Source organism: Apteryx mantelli, chromosome 6 (genome assembly GCF_036417845.1).
Source record: "Apteryx mantelli isolate bAptMan1 chromosome 6, bAptMan1.hap1, whole genome shotgun sequence".
Lineage (NCBI taxonomy): Eukaryota > Metazoa > Chordata > Aves > Apterygiformes > Apterygidae > Apteryx > Apteryx mantelli.
The window spans coordinates 33,252,019-33,265,437 of record NC_089983.1 but is presented as its reverse complement, the minus strand read 5'-3'; the positions used below and the strand labels follow the sequence as shown (position 1 = coordinate 33,265,437).

Genomic DNA, 13,419 nt, shown 5'->3' with positions numbered 1-13,419 from the left:
TTCATGTCCTCAGATTAAATAACATCTCCCCAGTTCTTGGACAGGAAAGCCGGCTTTGCAGCAGAAGCCCCAGCCTCCTCCAGATCCCCCATTCAGCTCCAACACTGCCTCTTTCAGCGACCCTGGGCAATCCTCTCAACCTCTCACAACCAGGGTCATTTGCTGGGAGGGCAGAGGGTCTGGGGGGTCTCAGCAGGGTCGGGGAGCCACAAGGGTCTCCACAGAGGCAGACTGAGGGATTTAGGCTGCAGGTGTCCCTTGGGGGCTAGTGGCAATGAAATAGGCACAAATCACTCCTGGTAACGTCTCGAGGTTGAGACCAGCCTCCAAAGCTTTCCGGCAAAGGCCCAGTGGCGTAACACTTACCAGGGTGTCTACCTGCTTCGTGATGCTCTCCCCCTGGGACGGCTGTGGGCAGACAGGCGAGAGGAAGGAGAAGGCGAGAAAAAGGAGAGAAAAAGAGGGAGAGAGAGAGAGAGAGAGAGATTGAGAGACACGCACACAAACAAAGAGAGTGAAGGCTGGGTTCAAAAGTTCCCCCTGGCTATTTCTGGCCCTTCCTAGGAAATGCTCCATGGTCCCATTTCCTTCCCTGCCCAGGTCCCTGTGGGAAGGACGTGTCCGTTCTTCCTAAAGGTTGGGAATCCCTCGAAACCCAAGTGCAGAGCCGGGGTGACTTGGAGCCCCGCTCGGGTACCAAAGGCGCTGCCATCTGGCCTCTCAGCACGGGACCGTTGTCACGCTGGAGCAGATGGACAGCGCTCGGCTGAGCCCTGCACTCGCTCGGCTACGGGCACCCGGCGTTCCCGGCACCTCTACAATCCCTTCTGGATCCTCCATCGCCAGACCCCATAGCCATGCCCCCCTCCCAGACCCCAAAAAGCAGCTGGGGGCTCCCAAACCCTCAATGTTTAGTGCTTCCTAGGTCCCTCTTCCATGACCTTCCAGCTGCAGCAGGGCTCCAGGGCACTGCGGTGATTTGCAACAAGAAAACCAGCCCCCTGGCCGTGGCCGTGCCCCCTCGCCGGGTGCTGGGCTTTGCAGGCCACACGAAGCGTCTTAGTAAACAACAGAGCGAGTCCTGCACAGCCCCACACCCAGCGGGGCCGCGGGCCGCTGCCAGACACAGCTCCTGCAGATAAACCCGGCTCCCTCGGGGCTTGCAAACATCCCAGGGGCTTCTCGCCTCGACCCCACGGCCACCAACGGGCACTGCAAGAGGAGAGAGAGGGTCTGAGAGCGGGAGAGGCTTGAAAAAGGGGCAACTGTGGGGAAATGTCTCCTGTGGAGACAGACAGCTTTGAAAAGGGGTTGGGGATAGGAATAATTCTCCCAGGGTGGGGGAGAGCAGCCAGTCCTCAAATTTAGGGGGCAGGGGATGCCCCATGGCTGGAAGGCTTGGGGGCGGCACAGCAAGAGGACCCAGCTGGGCAGTTCCTGGGGGTCTCAGTCCTCGGACCAGGAGGATGGTGGGGGTCCCCGAGACCAGTCTGTGCCCTCCTGCTCCCGTCCCAGGAGCCGGGTGAGCGGGGCAGGGGCTGCCATTTCCAGCCCACGGGATGGGGCGAACCCCTTTCGATTTCCTCCCGAAGCCGCAGTAACGGTCCCAGCTCGAAGCCAACATGTTTTTGCTGGTGATAAGTGCCCTGGGGCGAGCACGAAGGCTGGCAGGCACGGGCAAGGGAGGGGGTGCGCGCAGAGATTAAACCCGGGGAGATAACCGCAGCGGGCCGCCGGTGGCAGGCAGCGCGCTCCCGTGCCTTCATATGTTTGTGCTCACGCGCTGCTCTCGTGAGCTTGCACGGGGCCGCACTAAGCCTCTGCAGGGCCCTGGGTGCACACATGCACCCTTCAGGAGTGTCCTGGTTGCACGGAAGTCATTCAAGGGCAAAAAGCCAAAATAGGGCTAGGCAGTCATGCAAACCCACTCCATTTAAGGGAGATCCCTGCCTGGCTATCGGGTGCCCAGCACTGGGTCCTGCATGGGGCACAGCCACCACCCCCTGGCACTGCCAGGCTGCTGGCAGCCAAGCCAGGAGCCAAAATCTGCCACAGCCTCCACTCCCCTGCACCTGCCCCAACACGCAGAGGCCTTGGCACACGCCTGGAGCAAAAGGAAAGAGCAGCCGTGCCAGCCCCGGGCGACACCAGCCTCAGCAGTGCTGCACACCCGCGCAGCTCGCCCCGGCTGGCACAGCCAGGCTGGGCACGGGGCAGCCGGGTAGCACCGCCGTGCCCTGCAGTGAGACGCTGCCCCCGGGCACTGCCCTGCCGCCCTTCCCCAACCTCTGCCCCCCGCACTCTCGCCTCGGGGCCAGCCCGCTGCCCTGCCACCCCCAAAGCCCTGCTGCGCCCCACATCAGCATGGGGAGAGCCCAGCTCAGGGCAGGGAAACATAGCTACCGCCCCAGCACCCCATGACCGTCCTCCCCCAGGGATGCCCAGCTGTTTTCGCCATTCCCTGTATCCGGAGAGGATGGGGTGGGAAGGGCTGCATGTTACCCCAGAGGCTCCCTGACCTCCGTCCAGCCCCGTGTGCTTCCGGCCACTCGTTAAAGATCCCCAGGAGGGACAAAACAAGGGGGCGACAATAATAAGGGATGCTAACGTGCAGCCTTGGGCGCCCAGAGCCAAAGACACATCTGGTAGAGCCATCTCCGGGCATGCAAGAAACCGCCCCGGCTCCAGCTCAGGGAGGGGAGGCCATCAGCTCCCTCAGCTCCGGGGGACACCAGAGCCTCAACAGGGTCCCGTCCTGTCCAAAGGAACCATGCAAGCCCATTTTCCTAGAAAGCCCCAGCTCTTGGAGTCCCTGACCTGCTCGCGCTGCTCAGACACGGGGTGCCCTGCAGGCCAGAAATAATGGGGGGGGCACAGTGCCTAAATTGGGGTATGACGTTAAGCCCCCAACGGGACCCCAGCGCTGCTGTTTGGGGGCACACACAGACTCACACCCTGCAGCCCCCCGGCAGAGACAGCCGCAAGGCCAGTGCAGAGCCGGGGTCTATCCCTGTCCGTCAGCCCCAGAGGCTGCACACGCGCACGCCTGCACGCACGCAGGGCCAGCAGCGCTCACTTACCAGCTCATAGTTGACAGGGGGGGAGCACGGGGTTGCAGCCTGCAAGAAAGCAGAAAAAGGGCAAGAATTAGTCTCTGTGGCCTTGACGCTGAGCAGAGAGCGTGGGAAGGGGCCTGGCTGCAGCATCCCCCCGCGCAAGCCCTGGGCCAGCAGAAGGAAGCGGCAGGAGGACCAGGCAACTCGTGCCACCTTGGGCATGCTTCCCAAGGAGGAGGCTGGGCTCCCGCGTGATGGGAGCAGGCCTCGGGGCCATGCCGCGCTCTGCTCCGGCAATGCCATGTGCCCTTGGCTGGGGAGCCAGGAGCGAGCGGGCACAGTCAGCCTCAGCCCTGCATAGAGCAGACGGACACGGCTTGGCATGGCACCACACGGCAGCCTGATGCCAGGGCATGGCATGGCAGCCTGATGCCAAGAGCAAATCCAAGCTCCTGGAACAAAACCTGGAACAAAACCCTGCCCAGCCTCGTGAGCTCTTCTGCAGACGCCAGCTGAACAGCTTGGCTATTGTTACCTTAATTACCAGTGGCAATTACTGACAATTAACCTTGGGTTTTGCGTGCACCTCAGTCTGCCGCGAACCAGCAGCGTGCCACGGCGGGAGAGGCACTGCCTTGTTTTTCAGGGGCACCAGGAACAGCCGCTACAGCCCCATGGCCCAGCAGAGGCCCAGAGAAGCTGGTGGCAACCAGAGGCTGTGATCCAGCACACCTCGTCCCCTCCGAGCCCCCACCGTGTGACCCCACGGGCAGTAAACCCCAGCAAGACGTCCCCTGCCCTGTCCCAAGCCCCGATGCCTCGTGCCAATGGGCTCAGTTGCCACACGCTGCTCAGAGGCTGATCCCCCACCTTGGTGCGGGGTATGGAGACCTCCTGTGCCCCACGCAGCCTCCCCTGCCGGGGGACAAGCAGGTTTCACCCCATCCCATCCCTCTCTGAGCATCCTGGTCCCTGCACTGCGGTGCCCGAAGCCTGTCCTCTCCCTGGCCACCCGACCATACCCATCCCGCCTCTGTGTTTTGTTCAGGGGTTCCTCCTCCTCCTCCTGCTCCCTTCCCCTGTGCATTATTATTATGATTTTATTCTAATGCAGAAACGCTTCCATAAAAGGCCCCTTTCCCTGCCCCGCGGCGCTGGCCCTGCGCCAGCCTCCCTGGAATGTTCTCCGGCGGCGAGCTGCCTCAACCGGGGCCGGGCCGGGGCCAGCGAAGACCGTGCAGCACCCCGCGCGCCTCCGCATGCCGCTCGCACAGCCCCCGCCAGGCCCCGCACCATGGCCCAGGACCTGGTGAGCACCTCCACCATGAGGATGCTCAAATAAGGCCCCATAAAAGAAGCTCCCCGAACCCCAGGGGCCACCAAGCCCTGGGGCCCAGGGACCAGTGACAGGGCATGCTGCTCAGGCTCCCCCTTGGGACACGAAGGCCCTGCAGCAAGGTGGGACCCATGCCCAGCTCCCACTTTCTGCACCAGGGGGTTTGTATGTTACACATGAGATGTTCCTTCAGCTGGAGAAGAACAAAGCTGGGGTTCCTGTGGCTGTAGTTTCCTACTCTAGTGGATTCTCTGATGTCTAATATGGGGTTGTGCTCTCCAGACACCTCTCCTCCCATTCACAGGAAACACTAGCACAGGCTGTGTCTCTCTCTCTTCTCAGAAAGGCAATTTTATGAATCTTGTGGGAACTTAACACTGTTTTAAGCTTTTTTCCCTCTCTCAAGTTTGGCTAAAATTAGCCACTGCATTCATAGAGAAGAGGGAAGACCCTGACCCACACAGTGCCCCCCAGGTGGGATTGTACCCCGGCATGCAGGCGCATCCCTCCTGCTGGGAGGAAGAGGAAGCAAGGGGCTGAGCCTTCAGCCTGGCTTGGCATGGGGGAGCCTGGCTCTCCCCATCTCCTTGCCCGCCCCGCTCCTCACTGCCGGACCCCAACCCAGCTGCCTCCAGGCCTCAGGCCCCTCTGCGCCCAACTCCAGGCAGGCTCGGTGCCCGTGGGCAGGCAGGCAGGCAGGCAGGAAGTGTGGGCCGACCGCAGCCGGTTGTTGTGCTGTGGGCGTTTCACCAACCAGGCTCTGGCAGGGAGGGAGGCTGGGACGGGAGTGCCGGGGCGCAGAGCGGAGACCCTGGCAGAAGGAGCCCAACAACCTATCTGGGGGGAGATGCTTCCTCTCTCCCCCTGCCCTGGCTGGGAAATGGCAGGGGGACCTTCTGGGGGAGAGGTTTTGAGTCCGTCCAAGGGAAAAAAGGCACTGAAACACCCCAAAAGCCCTGTCGGGCTCCCCAGGCTGCGGTGCAGCGCGGCCGCACAGCCCTCACCTGCCCGCCGGGCTGTGGGTCCGCATCGCCCTGACTCGCCGGCGGGGAATGCTTTGGGTCAGAAAAGGCACTTCACAACACGACCCTTCTCGCAAGGCGCAGCGAGCGCATCGCCCGGCCGGGCGGCTCCAGGGCACTGTGCCCAAACAGCAGCAAATCACCCAAATCACGCAGCAGTCCCCAGCCCTCTCCTCCCCACCTCTGCCGGGACAGGCAGGGAGCGAGGCGAGCGCCAGGCTCCGAGGAGACACAGGGCCAGCGGGTACCACGCATGCACAGGATGGGCTCACACATGGGCTGGGTGAGACCCCTGGCATCGCTGACCTCCCAAGACCCCGCTCCTGACGGAGGATGAGGATGCTGGGAGCACTGAGTTGGCTCCTGCTGGCCCCGAACAGGGAGGAGGCAGTGGGAAGGCACCCCAGGACCACCGCCACCTCCATCCCCAGGGACCCCGTGCTGGGAGAGTGGCAGGACAGCAGCGGGGACGCGCGCCCCTTGCCTGGGCTTCGCCGTGCCGCGGCAGACACAGCAGCCTTTCTTCTCCCCCCGCCGGTGTTTGCATTCCTGCCGGCTGGCTCCCACCGCCGCAACCCCTCCGCCCGGCAGCCCTGCCCAGGAATGTGAGGAACGAGGCGCAGCGGCATCGCCACGGACCTGCTGCCCCCCGCCAGCCACGGCCCCAGAGCCCCCCCGCCCGCCAGGCCCCCCACGTCGCCGCTCCACCTTAACCGGCCTTCACCAGGTGCCCGTTAAATGGAGCTGGTGCCTCCCCTTCCTTTTGCTCCCTGATTTTCAGGTGCCCCCTTCCTCCTCGGCCCTGGCACTGACCTGCTGCTCCCAGTCTCGAGGGCTCTGCACCCCACAGCCCCATCTCTCACAAGTGGCAACCTGCAAGCCGCTGCTTTTAAACCCAGATTTTCCTTGAAGGTGAAAGCCAAGCAGCAAAACCGACGCAGCCCAGTTTCCAAGTGAATTAGTATCTGCGGTTGTGGGCCTGTGTGGACTCTCTGATGTCTTGTAAAGGGTTGGGCACACACTACAGCCCTCCCTTTGCGGGATGCTGATGGGCTCTGTCTCTTCTATCCAGGTATCAGCTGTCACAACATCTGTGGAAACTTCATATCCTTGAGGTTTCCATCCCTTTGCCAAGCTTAAACACCTGGCCAGCCACACCAAAGTCACAACACCCCAGAGCCCTCTGACGCCTTCCCAGGGGCATCGCCTGGTCCTGCTCCAGCCAAAGCATTCCCTGCAGGTTTAGCCCGCGCTCTCCAAAGCTCAGCTGACTTTGTACAGCTCCAAGCACGCTGCAGCACCCGGCCAAGCTGCGGGCCCCAAGGATGAGACACCAGGTGCCGAGAGCAAAGCCACGGGATGGCAGGGGAGAGATATGCTCCGCATCCGGGAGACAAACCTCCATGGAAGAGCCCCGCGATTCGGGAGTAGGCCGGGTCCGTACAGCACCGAGCACACGGCGGGCTCACGCAGGAGAGCGGTTTCTTATGGCTGGGGCAGGGGGAGAGGCAGCCGAGCCGCCGCGCGCGGGGCAAGGCAAGGGCTGGCCCGCAGCCCGCAGCCCTGCCTGCCTGGCTGCCGGTGGGTTATACAGGCCCATCTCTGACGCATATCCCTTCCTTTGGGTGGCGGTTTTTGTTTTTCCCTTCCCCAGGAGCTCTGATAAACATTCCTGAGCCGTCCGATATCCGGGCCGGTGCTGACCCTTGCAACGCCAGGACCAACGGTGTGAGCCAGCGAGCCCTCGTGTGAATCCCAACATGCTCAAGTCATGCGAAAACCAGATCCCCAGTCTCCCGGGCCCAAAGCAACAGGAGGGCCCCCACAGCCGGAGCTGCAAAGCTGTGAGAGCACGTCCCGCTTGGACACGGGCTACCACAGGGGCCCAGAGGCAGGGGAAAACCCTGACGCCGGCTCACGATCCATAAATGCAAGGAGGGAGCCAGGCCAAGGGGGTGTCCTTGCTTTTCCTCCTTGTTTTCCCCGCACGCAGACGGGTGTTACGGAGGGGTGTTACGTGAGGCAGCCGGGGTGGGCACGGCAGGGAGGGCAGGGGAGCGAACGCCCACCGAGAGGCGGCCGGGGGAAGGCAAGGCGGCGAGCAGTTCCCAGCACTGCAGCGCTCGAGCGGCCCCAGATGTTTCGCTCTGCGGTCGGAGCCGCCTCACCCCCTCCAGAGAGCCAGCCCTTCCCAGCTTCCCACGGCGAGGCACGGAGACGCCGGCAATTGAGCCGAGCTGGTGTGGTCGGAGCCGGAGACGTGCCTGCCAAAAGGGACCCCCCCTGGACAGCACGTGGGGCGGAAAGGCTGGAACCTCCCCCACCCACCCCAGCCCCATCCTCCAGTATCCCCCCATCGCAAGCTGGAGGGCTCGGACACAGGCATTGCCCTCCTGGCCCCCCAGCCTAGGAGGGATTTGGACCCCAAATGAGGGGAGCAAGACACTTAACTGCCTTCAGCACTTCTGACCCCCAGAAAGTGGGGGGAGAAGAAGAGGGGCTGGAAGCAAGACCTTGACAAAACCATCTTGCAGAGCGGAAAATGCAGTTGCCAAAGAGGATGGTGACTCAGCGGCGCGTTCGGTGCCCAGCAGGATGATGTTGGGGTGGCACTGAGAGAGGCTGCGTGGTAAGATGCCAGCTCAGCCTGCCCCGAGCCCACCCCACGTGACCACAGTCCCATGAACCCCCCTTTCACACAGTCCCATGTCACCCCACGGGAGACCTCTTCCCTCTCAGGAAGGTCACCCAAGCTTCACCCCACGTCCCAGCTGGGCTGTGCATCACCTCCCTGGGCTCCCCCATTGCTTTCTGCTCACCCCAAGACCGTACTCCAGCCGAGAGGGGATCCCAGGGACAACCACTGGCCACGATACCTTCTTGGTGGCTCCCAGAGCTCTTCCCTCGAGCCCTGCCGCTGCGACAGAGCTGCGCTGAAGTCCCTCACACCACGGCATGGGGGAGAGGATGAGCTCTGCTCCAGCACCCTGCAGCAGCCAGGGGCAGAAGATGCTTTAGGAGAGCCAGGTTGGGGCCACCAAGCTGGGGAAGTTGAGAAAGGTTGTCCCCCTTCCAGCACTCCTTCCAACCTTGGTGGACGAGCCTTGCCCAGCATCCCATCCCCTTCCAGCCACACACTGCTGCTGGGGATCCAGGAGATCCCCAACCCTGAAGACAAGGCTAGGTGGCTCGGAGAGAGGCAGCAACAGCGTGTCCGAACAGCTGACAGCTCCCAGACCGACCTGAGCTCAAAGACAGCTCCGCTGGCCACTGACCCTGCCCACACCGACAACACGCTCCCCCTGCCAGGGTCAGGCCCCCCTGCCCACCCCATGCACTGCCTGCTGCCCCCCCACCCCGTGCCCGGCCTTTGAGCCGCACATTTCTCGCAGCCCCAGCTAATGTCCTGTTTATGCAACAAGTCCCTCGGGGGAGGACGGCATGTTTCCAGCCGCGCCGCTCGTCCCCCCCTCGCACAGTGCTCCACTCGGCCCGCTCGCGGCAAGCGGCAGACACCCCGCTGTGCAAGGGCCGGGGCAGATGCGTGGGGCCCCTTGGCCCCCGTTGCACAAGGGGTCCCCGGGGAAGGGGGCAGGCAGGGGGGAGCCCCCCAGCAAGGAGGCAGCACAGCCCAGCTGAGCCGCGTCTCCTCTCTCCCGCCACCCACGGCCATGAGCGCTCAGGGGCTCCACTGCTTTTTTGGGTCTCCCCCCTCGGCCGGGGTCCCGCAGAGCAGCTCCTCCGGGCAGGATGTGCCGAAGGCCCAGGGAATGGTTTGGCCCGCGGCACGGGGTGAGTCAGGAGCCCGGCTGACACTGGAGCTCAGAGGTCTTGCTGCTCCCAGGCTTTCGCTCCACGAGCATCCCCTTCCTGCCCCGCAGCTGGGTCGGGGCCACCGCGCTGCCCCCTGCCCGCCACCCCCTCGGCTCCCAGCCTCCTGCCCGCGCCGGCACCCCGGGAAGCAGCACTGGCACCAGGCTTTCCCCGAGCATCCCGCGACGGCCACCGCAGCAGGGTCCTTCTCGCCGAGGACGGTGGCACCAAGGAGGTGGCCCTGGTCCTGGCCGGCCGTTTCGAGCGCGGCAGGCGAAGGGCAGAGCAAGGAGCCACTGAGCTGCCGTCGTGCCCTGCAAAGCGTCTGCGGCAGCCCTGCCTCCGCTCCGCGCCGCCGCGCTGACGCACAGGGCGCCTGGTTAAGCTCACAGAGGGATGTGCCCCGCGCCTCGCGCCCGGCGGGCGGCCCCCCTCCTTCCTAATCCAACCCTTGATGTGGTCCCAGCCCCCTGCAGGATCTCCCCCCTCCTCAGCAGCCCATGATTCAAGCCTCCTTCACCCGCCCAGTGCCTTTTCCTACAAACGCCTCCAGGCGCTGGCCCCATAAATAACCTCACAGCCGCTTCGTGCCCCTCCGTGACGCTTCCCGCGGCCGCAGCGCCAGCAAAAGTCATCCTGCCCCTGGAGCCCACCCCTCGCCCGCGGGCAGGCTCGGCCCTGCAGACCACCTCTGCCCCCGAGCGGGCCGGCCCCCTGCACGCAGCACCCGCGGCCCGGGGTCGGGAAACCCGGCGGCCGCCCGCAGCACCAAGGTGCGTGATTTGCCTCGTGCAATAGCTGCGGGCGCCGGCCGGGGTCCCAGCCACCCCGCTGAGCCCGCCGCCCCGCCGGGCTCGCTGCCCCCTCGGCTCTCCCACGCCTGCGCCGCTCTGCGGGCCGGGGAGCCGGCCGCCCCCGTCTCTCCCTCTCGTCGCGCCTCCGGCGACCTGCTCGGGGCCCTTCCCCACCAGGAACGCGGCAGCAGGTCAAACCAGCACGGCGCGGCTGAGGGAGGCCGCCCGGCGTGCTCGGCCCCGCAGATGGGACAGGAGATACGGCAAGGGAGGGCCGCGCCGCGCCGCCCCGCAGGGCTCCTCCGCGACAGGCCCCACCAGCGCCCCAACGGCGGCGCACAGCCCGCCCGGGGACCCCGTCCGCGGCCAGGGACACGGGACGTCATGAGCGGGATGGTTTGACCACCTGGGATGAGGGGCTGCCGGGAGGTGGCCCACCACGAGCCCAGCAAGCCACCGCAGCCAGGAGGGACCGAACCAGGAAGGCGACACGCAGGGGAGCTGCAGGGCCTCCGGCTCCGACTGGTTTCGATTGAACCAGCAGCACCAAAATAGCCCGGGTTTCAACCCAAATAAGGGCAGCTCCTGGCTCCGAAGGGGTTTGAGCAATCACCCCATCAGTTGCAGTGGTCGGACTGGGGGAAGGGGGAGACGCCAGCGTCGCTTCTGTCCCTGGGCATATTTGGGGGGGAAAAAGGGCTTTTTTTTTTGGTTGGTAGCGGGGCAAAGGCGCCTCCGCGTGCCAGGGAGAGGGGCTCGGGGCAGGCAGGGCGGCCTCCCGCTCCCGCCAGCGGCCTCCTCAGCACGCTGGAGGGGTCGGCACGGGGCAGGGATGCGCCGCGCTCCAGCACCTAAAAAGGCAACGTTCCCAGGCGCCGGGTCCAGCCCGGAGGCCAGCGCGTGCCTGGCTCCGGCCCCAGCCCGGCCCCGGAGCCTGCGGAAGCTGCTGGCCCAGCACGCGCCACCGTGGCCACCGCTGGAGCCAGCCCGGCCCCGCTGCCCCCCAAGCCCCCGGCGCTGCCAGAGCCCCATCGGCGCAGCCCACTTGGCCGCCACCCCCAGGGCGCCCCCCGCCGTGCCCCCGCCGTGCCCCTGCCAGCCCCATCCAGGCCCCAGCGCAGCGCGGGATTGGGCGCCCACGGGGCTGCTTGCCCGCCATTGGTGGCAAGGGCAATAGCGGATTGGCTGGGGCGCGACGCCCAGGCCAAGGCTCGCAGGGGACTGGCCAAAGACAAAGTCACCGTGGGACTGGGGAGGATGGGGGTTCTCGCAGGGGTCTTCATTGGGATTGGTCAACGCACGGATTCTGGCACGGGATTGGTCGGTGCACGGATTCTGATGTGGGATTGGTCAACGCACAGATTCTGGCACAGGATTGGCCGGTACACGGATTATCATGTGGGATTGGTCAACATGTGGATTCTGGTACGGGATTGGTCAGTGCATGGATTCTGACATGTGATTGGTCAGTGCATGGATTCTCAGATGGGATTGGGCAGAGCAGGGATTCTCGCGCAGGATTGGTCAGAGTAGGGATTCTCACGTGGGACTGGCCAGCACCCAAGTCCCTAGGCGGGCAGGTTGGCCGCCACCCCCTGGGCTGTGCACCCCCTGCCCCGCGGGTGCCCTTGCACATGGCCACGCTGGTGGGGACCCAGCCCCACCGCAGGCTCCCGGCTGCCCCACGGCCCCAGGAAGCCCCCGAGCCCCCGTGGGGCCGCGGCCGGCCTCAGGGAGTGGGGAAGGCGCCCTGGTGCTGCAGCCAGGCCTGCCCTGCACCGCCGGCATGGCTCTGCCCGCTCACTCTCCACCCGGAGAAAGGGTGCCAAGCCGTGAGCAGGAGGGGGCCGGGGCCGGCACGCTATCCGCAGCCCACAGGAAGGAGCCGAAGCTGCCGTAATGACACCAAACCACCAAGCAGCTGCACCAGACCTGGCGACCCACACCCGTGGGGCTGGCCGGGCGCTGCCACGGGGACACTGCATGCCGGGGCTGTGCCAGCAACACGCTGCAGCTATCGGAGGGGACCGAGGGAGCACAGCCAGGTGCTGGGGATGTGGCCTGGACGGATGGGGCCAGCCAGGGGTTGCTGCGGGAACAGGAGGTTTGGGGACACCAGGGGACATGGCCCTGGCCAAGGCTTCGAAGCTGGTGCCAGGGCCGCTCGCCCACAGCCCGGGGGCCGTGTGCTGAGCCGTCCTCCTCCGCACAGCCCCCAACACCTAGCGGGGCTGCCCGGTGCCCCCGCGGGGCTGAGCGTCCCGGCCGCCACTGCGCCTGGGTGCCGCAGGACCAGGACGGGGCGCACGAGGCTGGCCACGGGGCAATGCTAAAGCAAGCAGGAGGGTGGCAGCGGGCAGACTTTAGGGTGCAGCTCTGCAGCAGCCCCCCAGGCAAGCCCTGCACACGGACCCCGACCATGGCGCAGGACCCCCGAAGCCAGCGGCGTGGAGGAGCACGGCGCCGAGGAGCGGAGCCGTGCCGCAGGCGGGCGGCCAGCAGCCCCACGAGGCGTCACCACCGGCCCTGCCCTTCCTGCAGCACGGTCAGCTCGGCCAGCTGCAATTGCTAACGGGAGACTTCGGTAGCGCTGACGGCTGTACTTTAAAGCCCTGGCTTGGGGTCCGTTCGCTCAGGACCCCTCCGCGGGCACCACTCCGGGCAGGTCACCGGGCCGGGGGTGGCTTTGGGCTCCGGGCAGGGTGGCACTGGCCAGGAGGTGTCGGGCCACCCGCACGCAGCGGGGCTAAATGGGAGGGCAGATTCGGGCGCTGCTGGCAGTGCCCGTGCCCATGCCCGTGTCCGGCGGGTCTGGGACAGCATCGGGGCACAGGGATCCCAGCAGCACGGGACCCACCAGCACCATGGGGGGGCAGCTCTAGGGCACAGAGCCCCCCCAGAGCCACCGGCTGCAGAGACATGGGGTGCTCCTGCAGGTGACCCCCAGCACCCCAAAACCCGGCGTGCCACAGTCACCAAGCCAGATACCACCGCAGCATCCGCCGCGGGGGCCCCAGGAGCACGGATGCCACAACCCCCCCGGCCCTGCCGGTGCTGCCCCCGTGCACACCAGCTGCCCCACAGCGGACCCCCAGCCGGGGGCACACGTCCCAGGGGGCGCCCCTGACCCCGCTGGCCGGCAGTGCCCGGCCGCCCCGGGCTGGCATGGCCACGGGGGCACCACCGAGCGGAGCAGTTCTCTTTTTGTTGTTTTCCCCTTAAAAACAAAACGGCTGATGCCTTGCTCGGGCCGTTTCCTCTCCCAGGAGCACAGCCTAAAAACATCTGCGCGGGGACCTGCCCTGGCGAATTTAACCCTCTCCGGGCCCGGCCGGCGGGCACGGCCGGGGGCTCCCTGTGCGCCCCATGCTCGGGCACCGGTGGGCTAGCACCGGCTG

At 65.7% G+C, this 13,419-nt stretch overlaps 1 protein-coding gene across 9 annotated transcripts in view; it reads right to left on the bottom strand.

The window, feature by feature from the left end:
- TNS1 (tensin 1) overlaps positions 1 to 13,419 on the bottom strand; it is an 87,482-nt gene that overhangs the window by 53,993 nt on the left and 20,070 nt on the right. For 7 of the 9 annotated variants that reach the window (XM_067299230.1, XM_067299221.1, XM_067299222.1 and 4 more), the window contains 2 exons: positions 3,081 to 3,119; positions 367 to 408 (listed from right to left, as the gene is read on the bottom strand). Coding sequence is in view for 7 of the 9 variants with exons in the window: in XM_067299221.1 (XP_067155322.1) it covers positions 367 to 408; positions 3,081 to 3,119 (81 nt within the window). In the remaining 2 variants the exon portion in view is untranslated. The remainder of the gene's footprint in view (positions 1 to 366; positions 409 to 3,080; positions 3,120 to 13,419) is intronic. The other 2 variants (XM_067299224.1, XM_067299225.1) reach the window with 1 other exon arrangement.